The following is a 23,873-nucleotide window of genomic DNA, read 5'->3' as shown; positions in this document are numbered from 1 at the left end:
TGCCGAAAATAGGAGAGGTGTATGATTGGTGACACATCAGTGCCTTCATTCCTCTTATGCTTAATGAACCTTCTCTGTGTTATTTGTCTGTGTACGTTCACAATACATCACTCCTCCCACTAAAATACTGTTAAGTTTCACTTTGTAGTAAAAGCCTTTTCTGTGAAATCCCTTAGCTTCCTAAAACTGACACACATCTAGCTTTCCTCCCCCAGTGCACTTCCTCCCCTAACAGGCACATTCTGTACTGCATTGTCAGATGAACATAAACTTGCATATTAGAATGCTATACATGCTAGGACAAACCTGATAGACTCTTTCTTTTGAGAATGGATCTTTCAATTTAAAAAAAATATATTATTAACCAAATCCAAAATCCCTTTTTGTAATTCTGTATACTGGAGCTGATACTTTGCAAGTAACTGCACCTGGACAAACCATGGGGTAAATCCTGTTAGGCATACCTCCCAACTGTCCCGATTTTTGCGAGACAGTCCCATTTTTTGGGGGCAGCACAGCAAATACTGGGGAGGGTGCAGGGAGGGTGTCATGTCATGTGCAGACAAATTTTGCGTAGAAACCCATTACCGGCATCCGCCTGCAGATAGATATTTTGTTATACACCACAAACAGATAATCTTGATTATGCTACTTTGAGCTAGCCCCCAAAGTTTTCCAAGATCCTGCGGATTGCCTTTAGGTTTATTGCCCTGATGGTTTATTGTTCTGATAAAGAATGGAGTATGAAAAGGGGAAACCTCTCTCATACAGAGGGAATCGGATTCATCTGTATTTTCCTGATTACTGACATAAGGGGTGTATTGCATTCATGATTTATTTTCAATTTGCCATTGGTGGATTTCATGTATTAAAAAAATTATAGGCTGAAAAATAACTTTTCATTTATTACACTGCATTTCTTCTTGTGTCTTATATGACCACAATTAAGGAAACTAAAAATTACAACCACTAGAGGTGCCAAATCAGGAATGTATAGTCTTTTCTACCCCAATGGCCACATTGGGATACTACATTCATTGAAGGGGCCACAATAAAACTTTACTTGCTTAAATGTGTAAAACACAAAGTGTAAAAGGTCTTTGATTTTTGCTAATAAGTCCCTATGAAGAAAGAAGTGTGAGCAATTCCGCAATACAGGATGCACCACCACCTGAGGTATGGCCATTCCATGTAGCAGCATATTCCCTTTCCCCCCTGTAGGCAACGCATTTCCCCACCTCTACAGCAACACCTTGACAACATCATAGAAACACATCCTCCTGCACAGCCACTGTAATCTCTTTATGTGGCTCCCACTACTGTAGGGTCATTAGGCATACCATCAATTAGCTGCAAGCAGGGGCGTATCTACCCATTGGCCAGGATGGCACTTGCCAGGGCCGCCAGTAAAGGTGTCCGGCACGGCACTGCATTAAATCAAGAAATGCTACATAAACTACAGCTCCCAGCAGCCCTTGAGAGCCCGGGAGCTCCCAACAGCAACTGCTGCTGGGAGCTGTAGTTTATGTACATTTTCTTGATTTTAGTTTGGTGCCGTGCCGGACACCGTCGCCAGGAACTGTGGCTGTCGCTGCTGCCAGCTCTACATATTGCTGGGAGACCCTGCAATTGAGGCACTGGCCGGGGGCATCTGATTTGCCCTACCGCTGTCCGCACCACACACCTCCCGGTCCAGCCACGGTGCTGTCCCGCTAGTGACTTTGTCCTGGTAACAGAAACACAGACATACACACACTCACTCTCTCTGTCTCTGATAAGAGGCTGTACCTGGCGCAGTGTGACTGTGTATAAGGGGCTACCTGGTGCAGTGTGTATAAAGGGCTACCTGGTGCAGTGTGTATAAGGGGCTACCGGGTGCAGTGTGTATAAGGGGCTACCGGGTGCAGTGTATATAAGGGGCTACCTGGCGCAGTGTGTATTAGGGGCTACCTGGTGCAATGTGTATAAGGGGCTACCTGGTGCAGTGTGTATAAGGGGCTACCTTGCGCAGTGTGTATAAAGGGGTCTGCTCTACTGTGGTGTAATGCGTGTAATAGGCTCTAACATGGCATAATGAGTATGGTACTACTGTGTAGCGAATGTTAATAAGGGGCTCTAGCGTATGGCATAATGTATATAAAGAGTACTACTGTGTAGCATAACGTGAATAATGGACATTACTGTGTGGTGTAATTTGAGTAAGGGACACTACTGTGTGGTGTTATTTGAGTTGGGGGTACTGTTGTGTGACCATGCCCCTTTTTAGCACATGTGCCTTCCCTATTTCAAGTGTGTGTGGGGGGGATTGGGGGGGGGGGGGGGTGGGACGTCAATCCTTTACTTTGCTGGGGTGGTCGGACACCTACTGTAGATCCCCCCCACTGGCTGCAAGTCCTGACTCCTGAAGCTCTTAGAGGATAATTGCTCTCATTGTGACTTTAGCGTTAGAGATATTTTTTATTTTACTATTTATTTTTGCTTCAGACATGTAAATAAATGTGGGCTTGAATGCTTGCATGCAAAGGTTTACTTTAAAGTCCCAGTCTGGCTCCGACTATGGGAATGAAAAGAAATGATACAACATTTTCTAAAATGCAACAGAAACCAGATATTTGCTGTTAGTATGCGAATAACACCCCTACCCATGTTCTCAGATGATTACCTGTCCTATATTTTCCACTTACAGAGCATTGCATATTGCGGTGGTTCATGGAAACATTTCAGCTGCCCAGCGGGTGATCTCTCTGCTTAAACATGGCAGAAAAGAATTGGATATACTCAACAACCTCAGACAGGTTAGTGACAGATGATCTCTCATCTCTCCAGATTTCTGTCTGTTATTGTTTTGTTTTGTGAATAAATAGTTCCTTATGCTCTATGAGGGCTGTCCTTTATAGAAAAATATAATAAAACTAACATAGTAGCAAAGTCCAAGAAAAACATGCAGGGCTGACGCAGAATTGAATTCTGCTTGTTTCCGTACTGCGGCGAGCTTAGACAAGTACAGGTGATGCTGAGTCATACACAAGTGAGTTGCATTTCCACTTGCGGTGGAAGGGAAAGGGGCGTAACTGGTTGTTTGCACGTAAGCTGTGTTCAGAGAGGGCGTGTCGTTGAAATTGCAGTCTACGCAGAGATGTGCGAAAGTATAAATGTTTTCAGACATTGTTTGCACCAATAATATGACTACTGCCAGTGCACACTAATGATGGCTATGAAACAAAACGCACAGGCAGGGCTGGTCCGACCGCAGAGATGCTTATAATGCGGGTGCAATTACAGTCCACTTGTATCTAACTCTGCATCAGCCCCATTGTTTTTAATGATGGTAATAAAATAGGCAAAAAATTCAGTGTTGAGCTGAATGGTGACCTAAAGGGGTGACCGCATTGCACTTTTTATTCCACAGATGCTGGGAAAGTTGACAGTGAGGTTGCCCCAGAGCGTAGAAGTGACTGGCTCACAGCCTATACTGCGATGGCCTCTTCAGGCATGCTTGTCCTACGGGTGCTGTTTCCCCAGTCACATCACAATCTGTAAAGTTCCTTACCCTTTAATTTCATTGTCATGTATGGGCCAATAAGGATGTAGATCATTCTTTTTTTCTGATCTATCCGCTGTTTAGTGCTCGGTGTATTGAACTTAAGTTATGTAAATTCAAATATAGCTTCTTTGAAACTTTTTTTTATTTTTCCTTTCACGGTAAAACTTTATTTAACAACTTGTAATTAATACAGGATGTTGTGTGTAATTTTAAACTGCACTTACGTAGCTCTCTGCACAATTTAATATTGCACCATTAAACATGTTCTTATAATGTTCTGTGAGAGTACAGATTAGCTGACATAACTGTTCTGCATAATTAGTTCAGTGTTTGTCACTCTTGCGGGAAGTCACAAGGTTCTGGGGATCCCCCTTAGTCAGACATCTACAGTATGATTGAGATTCAGTAATACACACATTTCAAGATAGAATTATATGATCACAGACACAACATAGTGATATAACATTCACATAGGGCCAGATATACTTGAAAAACAATAAAGCGGAGAGAGATAAAGTACAAGACAGTCAGCTCCTTACTGCCATGTTAGTAAACTTACCCCTATGAATCTTGTGATACTAGTAGGTTGGTCCAATTTCTTCAGTAGAGATTAACAGAACCCTGAGAATAGAAAATACACCAGCAACCAGGCAATCCTGTATCAGTCTATCGTGGAACTGCATGGAGGCCTAATGGTCACAGGTGCCATCTTCAACTGAATGTAGCACCCTAGGTCCTTCTCATGAGGTTTGCTTGTATTTCCCGTTGTGTTATTTAATGGCTGGTGTAGACCACAGGCAATCATGGTTGTACTGACAAGCTAGGAAAACTTGGGCCCTCATTCCGAGTTGTTCGCTCGGTAAAAATCTTCGCATCGCAGCGATTTTCTGCTTAATGCGCATGCGCAATGTCCGCACTGCGACTGCGCCAAGTAAATTTGCTATGCAGTTAGGTATTTTACTCACGGCTTTTTCATCGTTCTGGCGATCGTAATGTGATTGACAGGAAATGGGTGTTACTGGGCGGAAACAGGCCGTTTTATGGGCGTGTGGGAAAAAACGCTACCGTTTCCGGAAAAAACGCAGGAGTGGCCGGAGAAACGGAGGAGTGTCTGGCCGAACGCTGGGTGTGTTTGTGACGTCAAACCAGGAACGAAACTGACTGAACTGATCGCAGATGCCGAGTAAGTCTGGAGCTACTCAGAAACTGCTACGAGGTGTGTAATCGCAATATTGCGAATACATCGTTCGCAATTTTAAGATGCTAAGATTCACTCCCAGTAGGCGGCGGCTTAGCATGAGCAAATCTGCTAAAATCCGCTTGCGAGTGAACAACTCGGAATGAGGGCCTTGGTTCACTTCCGGGGCAGCAAAGTTCAGAGTCAGAGTTGATATAGTGTTGTCACACGCAGCCGCTCCGATCGAAAAAATGGTGGTGGGAGGATTCCTTTGTTTCTGCGACCACGCTCTAATTGCGGCGCAATGAGAGCGTGATCGCAGTGGGTGGGCGGTGGGTAGCATGCTGGACAGCCTGCCCTGCGATGGGCGGCCTTCAGCATGCGACTGAAAGGATTACAGTTTCTGCTTTATAGTAGAATCTGCAATCTTTACTGAATGAGGTCCTATATTATGTTCATTCTATCTGTTAAGTCCTATTAGAGAAAGAGCACTGTATAAATAAAATATTATTATATGCTGTCTTTTGCATCAGGGGAACAGAGAAAGTTTGATATACTGTGCTGTCAATCAGGAATTAAACTTTCCAGCAAAATATCCCCCCAACATTTTCTGTTATCCATACGATAATTATACTTTAGACCAAATTGTATGAAAATGACTGTACTTGTGTGTCCAGAATGATGAGCTATGTCAAATTTTGTAGTTCTGTAAACAAAATGTACAGTTACCTGCCAATCAGACTGCACTAGTCATGTTCCGGAACCCATTATTGATGGACTTGGCCTTCCACTTATGAAGAAACAAGCCACTAATATGATTGTTTTGAAATGGTGTCTGCGCTGTGACAGTGACGTGAGGTGAGGTGAATGGCTGGGGAGGCACAAATGGGTATGTATAGGTCTGAATGCTGGGAGTTTGCCTCTCAGGAATGCCTCTATTAGTTCCCTTTCTGTGGAGCTTTACTGCCCGTGGTGTGGCCCCATCCCCCAGGTCTGCAAAGCAGTGTCTGACTGTAGAACCAAGGCAGAGCTGTTGCTGCCTCATCTCTTGTCCAGGGGCGGATCTAGAAATTTCTTTTAGGGGGTGCGGTTAAAGAATCAATGCGGACTCCTCCCATTTCTACTCATTACTCCTCCCACTTCCAGTTTGGCCCCTCCCCTTTTCAGCCCTGCACCTCCTTATAATTTTGCATAGTCCTCTTTTCCAGCTTATTGGAATGATTTGATGAATCCTTGGAGTGCTCTTGTGGATTTTTCTGTGTTCAGGGACACAGCTGCACTACTTTACAGAAATACAACTCATAGGCAATATACGGCTCTCCCTTCAGCTGTGGACAAACATGGTATGCTAGAATTTTTGTTCTGCATCTGATGAAAAAACACACATTGCAGAACTCTACTCATACATTGGGGGTAATTCCAAGTTGATCACAGCAGGATTTTTTTTAGCAGTTGGGCAAAGCCATGTGCACTGCAGGGGAGGCAGATTTAACATGTGCAGAGAGAGTTAGATTTGTGTGTGGTGTGTTCAATCTGCAATCTAAATTGCAGTGTAAAAATAAAGCAGCCAGTATTTACCCTGCACAGAAACAAAATAACCCACCCAAATCTAACTCTCTCTGCAAATGTTATATCTGCCTCCCCTGCAGTGCACATGGTTTTGCCCAACTGCTAAAAATATTTCCTGCTGCGATCAACTTGGAATTACCCCCATTGTTATACAGAATAACATCAGGGACAGTACTAGTGGATGAACACAGTACATAACAAGATTGGGGTAATAATTGTGCTCAGTATGGGTCCTTGTTATAAGACAATAAATGGAGCATAGTATCTGAAGGTGCAGGAGACTGGTAATAGCAGGACACCAACCGCTTCAGTGGAATAAAGATGGTTATTAAATGGTGGTGTATATGCATGTTGTCAGCAGGACAGAAGCGAGTGCACTGTTTTAATAAGAGATTTACAAACTACAATCTGTCACATATGACATATGCAAGTTATTTAACTTTCAAAGCAAAGGGGAATTTAGCCGTTTTCATGTGTGAGATAAGAGTAGTATATTATTTTTATTACATTGTATTGTGATACTAACTAATAAATGAGCAGCAGTGGGGTCAGGGTGACAATGTGTGGCTGTACTTAAGAGAGGTGTGTGGGTTCACACCCTTCACACTCTGTACACACGCCAGTGCGGCAGGAGACCATCATTGTGTTGGATGAAGGGGTGAATGTCACACTCCAGGACAGTCAGTGGCGCACCCAGGGGGGGTTTCCGAGTACCCAGAAACCCCCCTCCACTAAAAAAAAAAATTTTTTTTTTTTTTTTTAGCTGCATGAGTATTATTAATGACTGTCTAGCGTCCTCTGAAGCCTGCTGTCTTCCTGGTGGCACTTGCAAGTGCAATAAAAGTTTACTTTATTTTAATTATAGTACATATATATCCATGTGCCTACATATATACACATGTATATACATACATACATACATACATACATACATATAAACACACACACACATGATATATATATACATGTGTATATATATGTGTACTGTATGTGTGTGTATATATATATATATATATATGTATGCATGTTTAATATGCTATGTATATGGGTTCATCTCCCGGCGGCCGGCCTCCCGGCGACCAGCATACCGGCGCCAGGAGGCTGGCCGCCGGCTTACCAACAGTGTGGCGAGCGCAAATGAGCCCCTTGCGGGCTCGCTGCGCTCGCCACGCTACGCGCGCCACACTATTCTATTCTTCCTCCAGGGGGGTCGTGGACCCCCACGAGGGAGAATAAGTATCGGTATGCCGGCGGTCAGGCTCCCGGCGCCGGCATACTGAAGACCACCCGTGTATATGTATGTGTGTGTGTATGTGTATATATATATATATATATATGTGTGTAGATATATATATATATATATATATGTGTAGATATATATATATATACACACACACACACACACACTAGTTTTACGGACCCAGCATATACTGGGTCACCTCAGTCCCCACCCCCGTGATTGGCTCCGCCCAGTTCTGGAAACCCCCCCATGCAAATCCTGCGTTTGCCACTGACAGTCTCTTTGTTCCAGGACAAAAGGGATACATTCTTTAGAAAAAAAAAAGATTACCACACAACACGAGTGAAACACATACCAACACAACATAACACACACCTTCACTGTAAATGTCTATTAACAAGATCAAATAAATACATATGGGCATAATACAGAGAGCACATGGCAATTTTACACTGAAGACTGCAGCACTGACTGTAGTCTGTCTGTGAGGAGACACATATGTTACAAGCAGTCTGCACAGACCTCTCTCTTCACCCAACCCTACTGCTGTCACACTGCATGCATATCTCCCTTCAGTGATTGCTGAAGTCTGAGCTGTGCGCAGACATCAACTAAGCTGCACAGTGCACACATACGGGCATACCTCCCAACTTTCTGGTTGATGAAGACGGGACTCTCGCGCGGCGCAGCCGCTTGCCGTCCCGAAAAGGGGGCGTGGCCTCGTTCGTGATGGGCGTGGCCTCATACAAGTGGGCGTAGCCTCGCCAAACGGCCCATTTCTCTGACGTCCTAGTGGATGCTGGGGACTCCGTAAGGACCATGGGGAATAGACGGGCTCCGCAGGAGACTGGGCACTCTAAAGAAAAGATTAGGTACTATCTGGTGTGCACTGGCTCCTCCCTCTATGCCCCTCCTCCAGACCTCAGTTAGAATCTGTGCCCGGCCAGAGCTGGATGCACCTAGTGGGCTCTCCTGAGCCTGCTAGTAAAGAAAGTAATGTTAGGTTTTTTATTTTCAGTGAGATCTGCTGGCAACAGACTCACTGCTACGTGGGACCGAGGGGAGAGAAGCAAACGTACCTGTTCACAGCTAGGTTGCGCTTCTTAGGCTACTGGACACCATTAGCTCCAGAGGGTTCGAACACAGGCAAAGGTCCTCGGTCGTCCGTTCCCGGAGCCGCGCCGCCGTCCCCCTCGCAGAGCCAGAAGATCAGAAGTTGGTGATGAAATCGGCGGCTGAAGACTCCTGTCTTCATTAAGGTAGCTGTGCGCCATTGCTCCCACTGCACACCACACACTCCGGTCACTGTAGGGTGCAGGGCGCTGGGGGGGGGGGGGCGCCCTGGGCAGCAATAAGAATACCTTTGGCATAAAAAAGACACATAATACAGTCTGTGACTGTATATGTGTAAAACCCCCGCCATTTTTTAGTCAGAAACAGCGGGACAGAAGCCCGCCGCTGAGGGGACGGGGCCTTCTTCCTCAGCACACCAGCGCCATTTCTCTTCACAGCTCCGCTGGAAGGACGCTCCCCAGGCTCTCCCCTGCAGTCTCCTGGCACTAAGAGGGTAAAAAGAGAGGGGGGGCACATAAATTTAGGCAAAAGGTGTATTGATACAGCAGCTATTGGGAAAAATTCACTTCTGGTAGTGTGTATCCCTGTGTATATAGCGCTGTGGTGTGTGCTGGCATACTCTTTCTCTGTCTCCCCATAGACCTTGTGGGGTCCTGTCCTCAGTCAGAGCATTCCCTGTGTGTGTGCTGTGTGTCGGTACGGCTGTGTCGACATGTTTGATGAGGAGGGTTACGTGGAGGCGGAGCAAGTGCAGATAAATGTGGTGTCGCCCCCGTCGGTGCCGACCCCTGATTGGATGGATATGTGGAAGGTCTTAAATGACAATGTAAACTCATTACATAAGAGATTTGATTATGTTGCTCCCGGGGGACAGCCGGGCTCTCAACCCGGGCCTGCCCAGGCGCCTCAGAGGCCGTCAGCGTCTCAAAAACGCCCACTATCTCAGTTGGTTGACACAGATGTCGACACGGAGTTCCGACTCCAGCGTCGACGAGGATGAGGCACTATTACAGCCCAAAATGACTAAGGCCATCCGATACATGATTATTGCAATGAAAAATGTATTACACATTTCAGAGGCTGACCCTGTCCCTGACAAGAGGGTAAATATGTTTGGGGAGAAAAAGCAGCCAGTGACTTTTCCCCCGTCACATGAATTAAATGAGTTATGTGAAGAAGCGTGGTCTTCCCCTGATAAGAAAGTGGTGATTCCCAAGAGAATACTAATGGCGTACCCTTTCCCGCCAACGGATTGGTTACGCTGGGAATCCTCCCCTAGGGTTGACAAGGCCCTGACGCGCTTATCTAAAAGAGTGGCCCTGCCGTCTCAGGATACGGCCGCCCTAAAGGAACCTGCGGATAGGAAGCAGGAAGGTATCTTGAAGTCTGTGTATACACACTCTGGTACTCTACTGAGACCGGCTATTGCTTCAGCTTGGATGTGCAGTGCTGTTGCAGCATGGACAGATACTCTGTCAGAGGGGTTGGATACCCTGGACAGGGATACCGTATTGCTAACACTTAGCCATATTAAAGACGTCGTCTTATATATGCGGGATGCCCAGAGGGACATTTGCCTGCTGGGCTCTCGAATAAATGCAATGTCCATTTCTGCCAGGAGGGTCTTATGGACTCGGCAATGGAAAGGGGATGCCGACTCTAAAAAAACACATGGAGGTTTTGCCTTATAAGGGTGAGGAATTGTTTGGGGACGGTCTCTCGGACCTCGTATCCACAGCGACAGCTGGAAAGTCGACTTTCTTGCCACAGGTTTCCTCACAGCCAAAGAAAGCACCGTATTACCAAATGCAGTCCTTTCGTTCTCAAAAAAGCAAGAGAGTCAGAGGTGCATTCTTTCTTGCCAGAGGCAGGGGTAGAGGAAAGAAGCTGCACCATGCAGCCAGTTCTCAGGAACAAAAGTCCTCCCCTGCTTCCACTAAGTCCACCGCATGATGCTGGGGCTCCACAGGCGGAGCCAGGAGCGGTGGGGGCGCGTCTCCGAAATTTCTGCAACCAATGGGTTCGCTCACAAGTGGATCCTTGGGCTATACAAATTGTATCTCAGGGATACAAGCTGGAATTCGAAGTGACGCCCCCTCACCGTTACCTAAAATCCGCCTTGCTAGCTTCTCCCACGGGGAGGGAGATAGTCCTGACGGCTATTCACAAGCTATACCTCCAGCAAGTGATAATAATGGTACCCGCCCTTCAGCAGGGAAGGGGTTACTATTCCACACTGTTTGTGGTACCGAAACCGGACGGTTCGGTAAGACCCATTCTAAATTTAAAATCCTTGAACATTTACATGAAAAAGTTGAGGTTCAAAATGGAATCGCTCAGAGCGGTCATTGCCAGCCTGGAAGAGGGGGATTTTATGGTATCTCTGGACATCAAGGATGCGTACTTGCATGTCCCCATTTATCCGCCTCACCAGGAGTACCTCAGGTTTGTGGTACAGAACTGTCATTACCAATTCCAGACGTTGCCGTTTTGTCTATCCACGGCACCGAGAGTCTTTACCAAGGTAATGGCGGAGATGATGGTACTTCTCCGGAAGCAAGGAGTTACAGTTATCCCGTACTTGGACGATCTCCTCATAAAGGCGAGGTCCAGAGAGCAGTTGTTGGTCAGCGTAGCGCACTCTCAGGAAGTGTTGCTACGGCACGGCTGGATTCTGAATATTCCAAAGTCGCAGCTGATTCCTACGACGCGTCTGCCCTTCCTGGGCATGATTCTGGACACAGAACAGAAGAAGGTATTTCTCCCGGAGGAGAAGGCTCAGGAGTTAGTGACCATAGTCAGGGATCTCCTGAAACCAAAGCAGGTGTCGGTGCATCACTGCACGCGAGTCCTGGGAAAGATGGTAGCGTCATACAAAGCCATTCCTTTCGGCAGGTTCCATGCCAGGATCTTTCAGTGGGATCTGTTGGACAAGTGGTCCGGATCGCATCTTCAGATGCATCGGCTGATCGCCCTGTCCCCGAGGGCCAGGGTGTCTCTTCTGTGGTGGCTGCAGAGTGCTCATCTTCTCGAGGGCCGCAGGTTCGGCATACAGGACTGGGACCTGGTGACCACGGATGCAAGCCTCCGCGGATGGGGGGCAGTCACTCAGGGAAGAAACTTCCAGGGGCTGTGGTCAAGTCAGGAGACTCGTCTGCACATAACCATACTGGAATTAAGGGCCATATACAACGCCCTGAGTCAAGCGGAGCCCCTGCTTCGAGACCAACCAGTGCTGATTCAGTCAGACAACATCACGGCAGTCGCCCATGTAAACCGACAGGGCGGCACAAGAAGCAGGGTGGTGATGGCGGAAGCCTCAAGGATTCTTCATTGGGCGGAGAATCACGTACAAGCACTGTCAGCAGTGTTCATTCCGGGAGTGGACAACTGGGAAGCAGACTTCCTCAGCAGGCACGACCTTCACCCGGGAGAGTGGGGACTTCATCAAGAAGTCTTCGAGCAGATTGCAAATCGGTGGGAACGGCCACAGGTGGACATGATGGAGTCCCGCCTAAACAAAAAGCTAAAAAAATATTGCGCCAGGTCAAGGGACCCTCAGGCGATAGCTGTGAACGCACTGGTAACTCCGTGGGTGTTCCAGTCGGTATATGTGTTTCCTCCTCTTCCTCTCATACACAAGGTACTGAGAATAGTAAGAAAAAGAGGAGTGAGAACAATACTCATTGTTCCGGATTGGCCAAGAAGGACTTGGTATCCAGAACTTCAAGAGATGGTCACAGAGGACCCATGGCCTCTGCCTTTCAGACAGGACCTGTTGCAGCAGGGGCCCTGTCTGTTCCAATACTTACCGCGGCTGCGTTTGACGGCATGGCGGTTGAACGCCGGATCCTAGCGGAAAAGGGTATACCGGATGAAGTAATTCCTACGCTGATAAGAGCTAGGAAGGATGTGACAGCAAAGCATTATCACCGCATATGGCGGAAATATGTTGCTTGGTGTGAGGCCAGGAAGGCCCCTACAGAGGACTTCCAGTTGGGTCGTTTTCTGCATTTCCTACAGTCAGGTGTGACTACGGGCCTCAAATTAGGGTCCGTAAAGGTTCAGATCTCGGCCCTATCCATTTTCTTTCAAAAAGAACTGGCTTCACTGCCTGAGGTTCAGACGTTTGTAAAGGGAGTGCTGCATATTCAGCCTCCTTTTGTGCCACCAGTGGCACCTTGGGATCTTAACGCTGTGTTGGATTTCCTGAAATCCCACTGGTTTGAGCCACTTAAGACCGTGGAGCTAAAATATCTCACGTGGAAAGTGGTCATGCTATTGGCCTTAGCTTCGGCTAGGCGTGTGTCAGAATTGGCGGCTTTGTCATGTAAAAGACCCTATCTGATTTTCCATATGGACAGGGCAGAATTGAGGACTCGTCCCCAATTTCTCCCTAAGGTGGTATCATCGTTTCATTTGAACCAACCTATTGTGGTGCCTGCGGCTACTAGGGACTTGGAGGATTCCAAGTTGCTGGACGTAGTCCGGGCTTTAAAAATTTATGTTTCCAGAACGGCGGGAGTCAGAAAGTCTGACTCGCTGTTTATTCTGTATGCAGCCAACAAGGTTGGCGCTCCTGCTTCGAAGCAGACTATTGCTCGCTGGATCTGTAGCACGATTCAGCTGGCTCACTCTGCGGCTGGATTGCCGCATCCAAAATCAGTAAAAGCCCATTCCACAAGGAAGGTGGGCTCTTCTTGGGCGGCTGCCCGAGGGGTCTCGGCTTTACAGCTTTGCCGAGCTGCTACTTGGTCGGGTTCAAACACATTTGCTAAGTTCTACAAGTTTGATACCCTGGCTGAGGAGGACCTTGAGTTTGCTCATTCGGTGCTGCAGAGTCGTCCGCACTCTCCCGCCCGTTTGGGAGCTTTGGTATAATCCCCATGGTCCTTACGGAGTCCCCAGCATCCACTAGGACGTCAGAGAAAATAAGAATTTACTCACCGGTAATTCTATTTCTCGTAGTCCGTAGTGGATGCTGGGCGCCCGTCCCAAGTGCGGACTTCTTCTGCAATACTTGTATATAGTTATTGCTTACTAAAGGGTTATTGTTATGAGCCATCCGTTGATTGAGGCTCAGTTGTTGTTCATACTGTTAACTGGGTATGGTTATCACAAGTTATACGGTGTGATTGGTGTGGCTGGTATGAGTCTTACCCTGGATTCCAAATCCTTTCCTTGTAGTGTCAGCTCTTCCGGGCACAGTTTCCCTAACTGAGGTCTGGAGGAGGGGCATAGAGGGAGGAGCCAGTGCACACCAGATAGTACCTAATCTTTCTTTTAGAGTGCCCAGTCTCCTGCGGAGCCCGTCTATTCCCCATGGTCCTTACGGAGTCCCCAGCATCCACTACGGACTACGAGAAATAGAATTACCGGTGAGTAAATTCTTATGTTTTCTGCCTTTTGGGGGCGTGCCCAGCGCTCCCCGAGCAGCTGGGCAGCCCCCACTCTCCTAGCACTGAATACATGCCGTGCGCGTGCACACAGCATGTATTTAGTGATCACCGGCTGCTCTGAAGAGCAGAACGGCGGGTGATCAAAGGCTATCCCAACTGCCCCCCTCCCCCCCCCCCCGCCTGCGGGACACTGCTGCCCGCGGGTGGGACAGCGGGACAGGGTCCAAATAGCGGGACTGTCCCGCTGAAAGTGGGACAGTTGGGAGGTATGCATACGGGACACTGACCTCCGTTAGAACTGCAGACAAGGAGACTGGAATTGCTGAGGGAGAGGAAAGGCGAGGAGGGGGTTCCTCTTGCAGCTCAGTCAGGAGACATGATACATGGCAGGCTAGGGATGGCCATTGACCATCGAGGATTCTTAATCCTCTATTGTTTTTGGCCGATGTAGAATACTTTAGCCATTTTTATATTTTTTTAACTAGGTGCCAGGACACGGAGCATAGCACAGCCCCCGAGACTCGCAAAGCCATGTCCCAGGGCCCTGATTAGCCCGTGGCTTGCTCAATACTAAAGTAGGGGATGACCATCGATGGGTGAAACCATCGATGGTTCCTTTAAAGAGGATTTCCCACCATCGAGGTTATCCATCGATGGTAACCACTGATGGATAACTCACCGATGGCCATCCCTAGGGCAGGCAGGTTAGACGTGAGAGACTCCCAATCCCAGCAATGATTTGCAACAGACTGGCCAGGCTCACACACAGGGAGATCAGGGGAGAGAGGAATAGCAGGGGAGGGAGGCCAGCTCTGATTGGCTGGGACTCGGGAAAGCTCTCTCCTCCCTCTGCACAAGTGCTGCATGAATGGCTCAGCTCAGTCCCGTCTCTCAGTCTCACCCAGCGGTGACTCACTTTGCTGTGGGAGGGACTAATGCAGATCTCCGGCACATTGTGCGCAGAGTAGCAGGTGGAAGGGAACTGTATGTTGGGGGGGAGTGTTCTCCCTATTTGCTTCCCCTTAAATCCACCAATGCTCTTGTCTCCCTGCAGCCCCAGGGATTTCCACAAAGCTGGTGAGTGCTAGCTATAAAAAGGATTACAATAAACAAATAAGAATATGTTCTTTCTGTTATTCTAATAGTTTTTATATAAAACCTCAGGAGTTTGACAGGGAGTATGACAGGGGAGGCAAAGCTGCCTACCCTGACTGCACGTCCCTGCTCTGAAATACATTGACAACTTATCTCTTCCTCTTACTGTAGTGCCTTAGGTTTGACACTAAATCACATTTGCTGTGGGTTCCTAATTTTGAACTTTATGCCTCTTATATGTATTTTGTATTGGTGATATAATTCTAAGAGTGTATTTTGATGTTGCAAATAGAAACATGTTAATTCTAATACAGTGGCCTATCTACAGTATAGTGGGTACAGGATGTACATATGGGGCACCTGAGTCAATAGAGGTTCTATACTGCCTACCCTGCATCAATAACAAGGCTACCACTGCCATATTTATGCAGATTTCTTCTGAAGAAATCACCAGATATACAGTATGTTGCACACGCCATATTTCTGAAGATATTGACATGCACAAAAGTAAATTTATGCATTTTTGCTTATTTCCATTTGATTCTGAGTTGGACAGATCTTGACTGGATCTCTCTTTGCATTAAATGAGCATTTCGGGATGGGAATTGGGCGGGAGCATTGTGATCACCCGTAACTGTTATGTCTTATGGGGGAGACACTGGCGTTTTCCTGGGCGTGTAGCTAGTGTTCTATACTATTCTGAGTCATGCGTACAGGGAAGCCTGTCTGTGACAGATCTTTTCCACCCAGCATGGGGCTTGTGTACAGTAGGTGCCACTTGTAATGATGATAGCCGTTGCGGCTGTGGACAAACAAACAGTGCATGGTGCAGATTCCTCGCATTAGCCCTATGGATCCTCTCATTAGCCCTATGGAAGCTGGCATTAGCCCTATGGCGTAGCCAGAACTTCGTGGGCCCCATAGAAAAATTTTGAAGGGGCCCCTGTCCCAATGCTTCTAGAGAGACACCTCTCTGCAGAAGTTGTTACTGTTATGCCACATAACAGTGCCCTAGTTCATATTATGTCACATTGCAGGGCTGCCAGTACAAACTATGTAACACAGCACTCCCAACTCAAATTATAGCAGACAATGGGGTATATTTACTAAGGTCCCGATTTTGACCGAGATGCCGTTTTTTAATCAAAGTGTCATCTCGGTAATTTACTAAGCAAAAATCACGGCAGTGATGAGGGCATTCGTAATATTTTGGAAGTCCTAGGAAAAAATCACGAATCAATACACCATCGGTCAAATACGCCTGCAATTTGCTAGAAATCGGGAATTTACTAAAAAGTGCAAAACACAAACACTGCCGATAATAGCCAAACACTGCCGTGCTAAAATACAAATCGTGAAAAAGTGCTAAAAAAAACAGACCTGCTTTTTTATCCCATGTTTGTATAGGCATGCACGGATCCATGAGATCCGTGCATATTTTTCAGTGGGAAGGGGGGGAAATGTTCTAAATTTTCAGAAAAAAAATTGCGTGGGGTCCCCCCTCCTAAGGCAAACCAGCCTCGGGCTCTTTGAGCCGATCCTGGTTGCAGAAATATGGGAAAAAAATGGACAGGGGTTCCCCCATATTTAAGCAACCAGCATCGGGCTCTGCGCCTGGTCCTGGTTCCAAAAATACGGGGGACAAAAAGAGTAGGAGTCCCCCGTATTTTTGAAACCAGCACTGGGCTCCACTAGCTGGACAGATAATGCCAAAGCCGGGGGTCACTTTTATACAGCGCCTTGCGGCCGTGGCATCAAATATCCAACTAGTCACCCCTGGCCGGGGTACCCTGGGGGAGTGGGGACCCCTTCAATCAAGGGGTTCCCCCCCCCCAGCCACCCAAGGGCCAGGGGTGAAGCCCGAGGCTGTCCCCCCCATCCAATGGGCTGCGGATGGGGGGCTGATAGCCTTTGTGATAAGTGTTTGATATTGTTTTTAGTAGCAGTACTACAAGGCCCAGCAAGCCTCCCCCGCAAGCTGGTACTTGGAGAACCACAAGTACCAGCATGCGGCGGAAAAATGGGCCCGCTGGTACCTGTAGTACTACTACTAAAAAAATACCCCAATAAAGACATTACACACACACCTTGAAAGTATAACTTTAATACATCCATCCACACCTCCATATACACATACTTACCTTATGTTCCCACGCAGGTCGGTCCTCTTCTCCAGTAGAATCCATGGTGTACCTGTAGAAAAAATTATACTCACATAATCCAGTGTTTTCGGCTCCTCGGTAAATCCTTTTGTAATCCACGTACTTGGAAAAAAAAAAAAAAACGGACACCTGACCACGAACTGAAAGGGGACCCATGTTTTCACATGTGCCCCCTTTCCTCGAATGCCAGAAACCCACTCTGACTGATGTCTAAGTGGGTTTCTTCAGCCAATCAGGGAGCGCCACGTTGTGGCACCCTCCTGATCGGCTGTGTGCTCCTGTACTGTATGACAGGCGGCACACGGCAGTGTTACAATGTAGCGCCTATGCGCTCCATTGTAACCAATGGTGGGAACTTTCAGGTCAGCGGTGAGGTCACTTTCGGTCAACCGCTGACCTGAAAGTTCCCACCATTGGTTACAATTGAGCGCATAGGCTATCTGGGCCTTGTAGTACTGCTACTAAAAACAATATCAAACACTTATCACAAAGGCTATCAGCCCCCCATCCGCAGCCCATTGGATGGGGGGGGACAGCCTCGGGCTTCTAGTTGGTGACTAGTTGGATATTTGATGCCACGGCCGCAAGGCACTGTATAAAAGTGACCCCCGGCTGTGGCATTATCTGTCCAGCTAGTGGAGCCCGGTGCTGGTTTCAAAAATACGGGGACCCCTACTCTTTTTGTCCCCCGTATTTTTGGAACCACGACCAGGCGCAGAGCCCGATGCTGGTTGCTTAAATATGGGGGAACCCCTGTCCATTTTTTTCCAATATTTCTGCAACCAGGATCGGCTCAAAGAGCCCGAGGCTGGTTTGGCTTAGGAGGGGGGACCCCACGCAATTTTTTTTTAACATTTAAACTTTATTTCTCTGACGTCCTAGTGGATGCTGGGAACTCCGTAAGGACCATGGGGAATAGCGGCTCCGCAGGAGACTGGGCACATCTAAAGAAAGCTTTAGGATCACCTGGTGTGCACTGGCTCCTCCCCCTATGACCCTCCTCCAAGCCTCAGTTAGATTTCTGTGCCCGACGAGAAGGGTGCACACTAGGGGCTCTCCTGAGCTCTTTGTGAAAGTTTTTAGTTTAGGTTTATTATTTTCAGTGAGACCTGCTGGCAACAGGCTCACTGCATCGTGGGACTAAGGGGAGAAGAAACGGACTCACCTGCGTGCAGAGTGGATCGGGTTTCTTAGGCTACTGGACATTAGCTCCAGAGGGACGATCACAGGTTCAGCCTGGATGGGTCCCGGAGCCGCGCCGCCGGCCCCCTTACAGAGCCAGAAGAGCGAAGAGGTCCGGTGAAATCGGCGGCAGAAGACGATCCTGTCTTCAGATAAGGTAGCGCACAGCACCGCAGCTGTGCGCCATTGCTCTCAGCACACTTCACACTCCGGTCACTGAGGGTGCAGGGCGCTGGGGGGGGCAGCGCCCTGAGACGCAATAAATCGATAAAACCTTATATGGCTAAAATAAATGCATCACATATAACTCCTGGGCTATATGGATGCATTTAACCCCTGCCAAAACATATAGAAAAACGGATGATAAGGACGCCGAGAAAGGGGCGGAGCCTATCTCCTCAGCACACTGGCGCCATTTTCCCTCACAGCTCAGTTGGAGGGAAGCTCCCTGGCTCTCCCCTGCAGTCACTACACTACAGAAAGGGGTTAAAAAAGAGAGGGGGGCACAAATTAGGCGCAGTATATAACAATACAGCAGCTATAAAGGGAAAAACACTTATATAAGGTTATCCCTGTATATATATATAGCGCTCTGGTGTGTGCTGGCAAACTCTCCCTCTGTCTCCCCAAAGGGCTAGTGGGGTCCTGTCCTCTATCAGAGCATTCCCTGTGTGTGTGCTGTGTGTCGGTACGTTGGTGTCGACATGTATGAGGAGAAAAATGATGAGGAGACGGAGTAGAGTGTCTGAAATAGTGTTGTCACCCCCTAGGGGGTCGACACCTGAGTGGATGTACTGTTGAAATTGCGTGACAGTGTCAGCTTTGTATAAAAGACAGTGGTTGACATGAGACAGCCGGCTACTCAGCTTGTGCATGTCCAGACGTCTTATACAGGGGCCCTAAAGCGCCCGGTTCCTCAGATACAGACGCCGACAGGGGTACTGACTCCTGTGTCGACGGTGAAGAGACAACCGTGATTTCCAATAGGGCCACACATTGCATGATTGAGGCAATGGAAAAAGTTTACACTTTTCTGATAATATGAATACCACCAAAAAAAGGGGTATTATGTTTGGTGAGGAAAAACTTCCTGTAGTTTTCCTGAATCTGAGAAATAAAATGAGGTGTGTGATGATGCGTGGGTTTCCCCCCGATAACAATTGATATTTTCTAAAAAGTTATTGGCAGTATACCTTTTCCCGCCAGAGGTTAGGGTGCGTTGGGAAACACCCCCTAGGGTGGATAAAGCGCTCACACGCTTGTAAAAACAAGGGCTCTACCCTCTCCTGAGATGGCCGCCCTTAAGGATCCTGCTGATAGAAAGCAGGAGCGTATCCTAAAATGTATTTACACACATACTGGTGTTATACTGCGACCAGCAATCGCCTCAGCCTGGATGTGCAGTGCTGGGTTGGCGTGGTCGGATTCCCTGACTGGAAATATGATATCCTAGATAAGGACAGTATATTATTGCCTATAGAGCAATTAAAAGATGCATTTCTATATATGCAGGATGCACAGCGGAATATTTGCCGACTGGCATCAAGTATAAGTGCGTTGTCCAATTATTCCAGTAAAGTGGTCAGGTGATGCGGATTCCAAACGGCATTTGGAAGTATTGCCTTAAAAGAGGGGATGTACCCCAGGTCGCCTCTCAAAATAAGACGCCGTATTATCAGGCGCAGTCCTGGTTGGCAGGCGGACAAAAGGGTTCCTCTTTTCTGCTCGTGACAGAGGGAGAGGAAAATGGCTGCAGAGATCAGCCAGTTCCAAGGAACAGAAACCCTTTTCCGCCGCTGCCAAGCCCTCAGTATGACGCTAGGGCTTTACAAGTTCAGGCACGGTGGGGTCCCGTTCTCAATGAATTTCAGTGCGCAGTGGGCTCACTCGCAAGTAGACCCCTGGATCCTTCAGATAATATTTCAGGGGTACAAATTGGAATTCGAGACGTATTCCCCTCGCCGTTTCCAAAAGTCTGTTTTACCGACGTCTCCCGCTGACAGGGAGGCAGTTTTGGAAGCCATTCACAAGCTGTATTCCCAGCAGGTGATAATCAAGGTACCCCTCCTGCAACAGGGAACGGGGTATTATTCCACACTATTGTGGTACCGAAGCCAGACGGCTCGGTGAGACCGATTTTAAAATCTAAAATCTAAAATCTTTGAACACTTGCATACAGAGGTTCAAATTCAAAATTGAGTCACTCAGAGCAGTGATTGCAAACCTGGAAGAAGGGGACTACATGATGTCTCGGGACATCAAAGAGGCTTACCTTCATGTCAAAATTTACCCTTCTCACCAAGGGTATTTCAGGTTATGGTACAGAACTGTATCAGTTCGGACGCTGCCGTAGGGATGGTCCACGGCACCCCGGGTCTTTACTGAAGTAATGACCGAAATGATGATATTCCTTCGAAGGAAGGGAATTTTAGTTATCCTTTACTTGGACGATTCCCTGATACGGGTAAGATCCAGGGAACAGTTGGAGATCGGTGTAGCACTATATCAGGTAGTGTTGCGGCAGCACGATTGGATTTTCAATATTCCAAAATCACAGCTGGTTCCGACGACTTGTCTTCTGTTCCTAGGGATGATTCTGGACATAGTCCAGAAAGAAGGTGCTTCTCCCGGAGGAGAAAGCCAGGGAGTTATCCGAGCTAGTCAGGAACCTCCTAAAACCGAACCAAGTCTCAGTGCATCAATGCACAAGGGTTCTGGGTAAAAATGGTGGCTTCCTACGAAGCAATCCCATTCGGCAGATTCCACGCACAGTGGAACCTTCTGGACAAATGGTCCGGGTCGCATCTTCAGATGCTTCAGCGGATAACCCTGTCACCAGGGACAAGGGTATCCCTCCTGTGGTGGTTGCAGAGTGCTCATCTTCTAGAGGGCCGCAGATTCGGCATTCGGGACTGGGTCCTGGTGGCCACGGATGCCAGCCTGCGAGGCTGGGGAGCAGTCACACAGGGAAGGAATTTCCAGGGCTTATGGTCAAGCCTGGAGACATCTCTTCATATAAACATTCTGGAACTAAGGGCCATATACAATGCCCTAAGTCAAGCGAAACCCCTGCTTCAGGGTCAGGCGGTATTGATCCAATCGGACAACATCACGTCAGTCGCCCACGTAAACAGACAGGGCGGCACGAGAAGCAGGAGGGCAATGGCAGAAGCTGCAAGTATTTTCGCTGGGCGGAAAATCATGTGATAGCACTGTCAGCAGTGTTCATTCCGGGAGTGGACAACTGGGAAGCAGACTTCCTCAGCAGACACGACCTTCACCCGGGAGAGTGGGGACTTCACCCAGAAGTCTTCCACCTAATTGTAAACCGTTGGGAAAAACAAAAGGTGGACATAATGGCGTCCCGTCTAAACAAAAAACTAGACAGATATTGCGCCAGGTCAAGGGACCCTCAGGCAATAGCGGTGGACGCTCGGGTAACACCGTGGGTGTACCAGTCAGTGTATGTGTTCCCTCCTCTGCCCCTCATACCAAAAGTACTGAGAATCATAAGAAGGAGAGGAGTAAGAACTGTACTCGTTGTTCCGGATTGGCCAAGAAGGACTTGGTATCCGGAACTTCAAGAGATGCTCACGGACGAACCGTGGCTTTTACCTCTAAGAAAGGACCTGCTCCAGCAAGGGCCTTGTCTGTTCCAAGACTTACCGCGGCTGCGTTTGACGGCATGGCGGTTGAACGCCGGATCCTGAAGATCCCTACCCTGGTCAAGGCCAGGAAAGACGTAACCGCAAAACATTATCACCGCATTTGGCGAAAATATGTTGCGTGGGGTGAGGCCAAGAAGGCCCCTACAGAGGAATTTCAACTGGGTCGTTTCCTCCATTTCCTGCAAACAGGACTGTCTATGGGCCTAAAATTAGGGTCCATTAAGGTTCAAATTTCGGCCCTGTCGATTTTCTTCCAAAAAGAACTGGCTTCAGTGCCTGAAGTTCAGACATTTGTAAAAGGGGTACTGCATATACAGTCTCCTTTTGTGCCTCCAGTGGCACCTTGGGGATCTCAATGTTGTGTTGAGTTTCCTAAAGTCACATTGGTTTGAACCACTCACCACTGTGGACTTAAAATATCTCACATGGAAGTGACGAGTTAGCCCTGGTTTCAGCCAGGCGGGTGTCAGAATTGGCGGCTTTATCATATAAAAGCCCTTACTTAATATTTCATTCTGAAAGGGCAGAATTGAGGACTCGTCCTCAAATTTTCTACCTAAGGTGGTTTCTGCATTTCACATGAACCAACCTATTGTGGTACCTGCGGCTACTAAGGACTTGGAGGATTCCAAGTTGCTTGACGTGGTCAGGACCCTGAAAATACATGTTTCCAGGACGGCTGGAGTCAGAAAATCTGACTCGCTGTTTATCCTGTATGCACCCAAAAAACTGGGTGCTCCTGCTTCTAAGCAGACGATTGCTCGTTGGATTTGTAGTACAATTCAGCTTGCACATTCTGTGGCAGGCCTGCCACAGCCAAAAATCTTAAAATGCCCACTCCACAAGGAAGGTGGGCTCATCTTGGGCAGCTGCCCGAGGGGTCTCGGCTTTACAACTTTGCCGAGCAGTTACTTGGTCAGGAGCAAATACGTTTGTAAAATTCTACAAAGTTGATATCTTGGCTGAGGAGGACCTGGAGTTCTCTCATTCGGTGCTGCAGAGTCATCCGCACTCTCCCGCCCGTTTGGGAGCTTTGGTATAATCCCCATGGTCCTTACGGAGTCCCCAGCATCCACTTAGGACGTCAGAGAAAATAAGAATTTACTTACCGATAATTCTATTTCTCGTAGTCCGTAGTGGATGCTGGGCGCCCATCCCAAGTGCGGATTGTCTGCAATACTTGTACATAGTTATTATTAACTAAATCGGGTTATTGTTGTAGTGAGCCATCTTTTCTAGAGGCTCCTCTGTTATCATACTGTTAACTGGGTTCAGATCACAAGTTATACAGTGTGATTGGTGTGGCTGGTATGAGTCTTACCCGGGATTCAAAATCCTTCCTTATTGTGTACGCTCGTCCGGGCACAGTATCCTAACTGAGGCTTGGAGGAGGGTCATAGGGGGAGGAGCCAGTGCACACCAGGTGATCCTAAAGCTTTCTTTAGATGTGCCCAGTCTCCTGCGGAGCCGCTATTCCCCATGGTCCTTACGGAGTTCCCAGCATCCACTACGGACTACGAGAAATAGAATTATCGGTAAGTAAATTCTTATTTTTTTTTTTAAACAAAGTGCACAATGAAGCCCAGCACGGATCTCTCAGATCCGGCCGAGATTCATTGCATTAAAGTCGGCAGTGTTTTACAAGTCACTCACGTAAAACACTGCCAAAAAAAACGAATGACATCGACATCGGAAAACCCGAAAATGCAGAATACGGCAGCTTAGTAAATTAGTCGTAATCAATTCAAAAAGTTGCATATTTA

General features: G+C 47.7%; 1 protein-coding gene across 1 annotated transcript in view; it reads left to right on the top strand.

The window, feature by feature from the left end:
- LOC134966273 (B-cell lymphoma 3 protein homolog) overlaps positions 1-23,873 on the top strand; it is a 171,004-nt gene that overhangs the window by 82,276 nt on the left and 64,855 nt on the right. The window contains exon 3 of the mRNA XM_063942878.1: positions 2,687-2,795. Coding sequence (XP_063798948.1) covers positions 2,687-2,795 — 109 coding nt within the window. The remainder of the gene's footprint in view (positions 1-2,686; positions 2,796-23,873) is intronic.

This window comes from Pseudophryne corroboree, chromosome 10, assembly GCF_028390025.1.
Source record: "Pseudophryne corroboree isolate aPseCor3 chromosome 10, aPseCor3.hap2, whole genome shotgun sequence".
In the NCBI taxonomy this organism is placed as follows: domain Eukaryota; kingdom Metazoa; phylum Chordata; class Amphibia; order Anura; family Myobatrachidae; genus Pseudophryne; species Pseudophryne corroboree.
The sequence above is the reverse complement of the archived record's forward strand: the minus strand, read 5'-3'. Positions and strand labels throughout refer to the sequence as shown.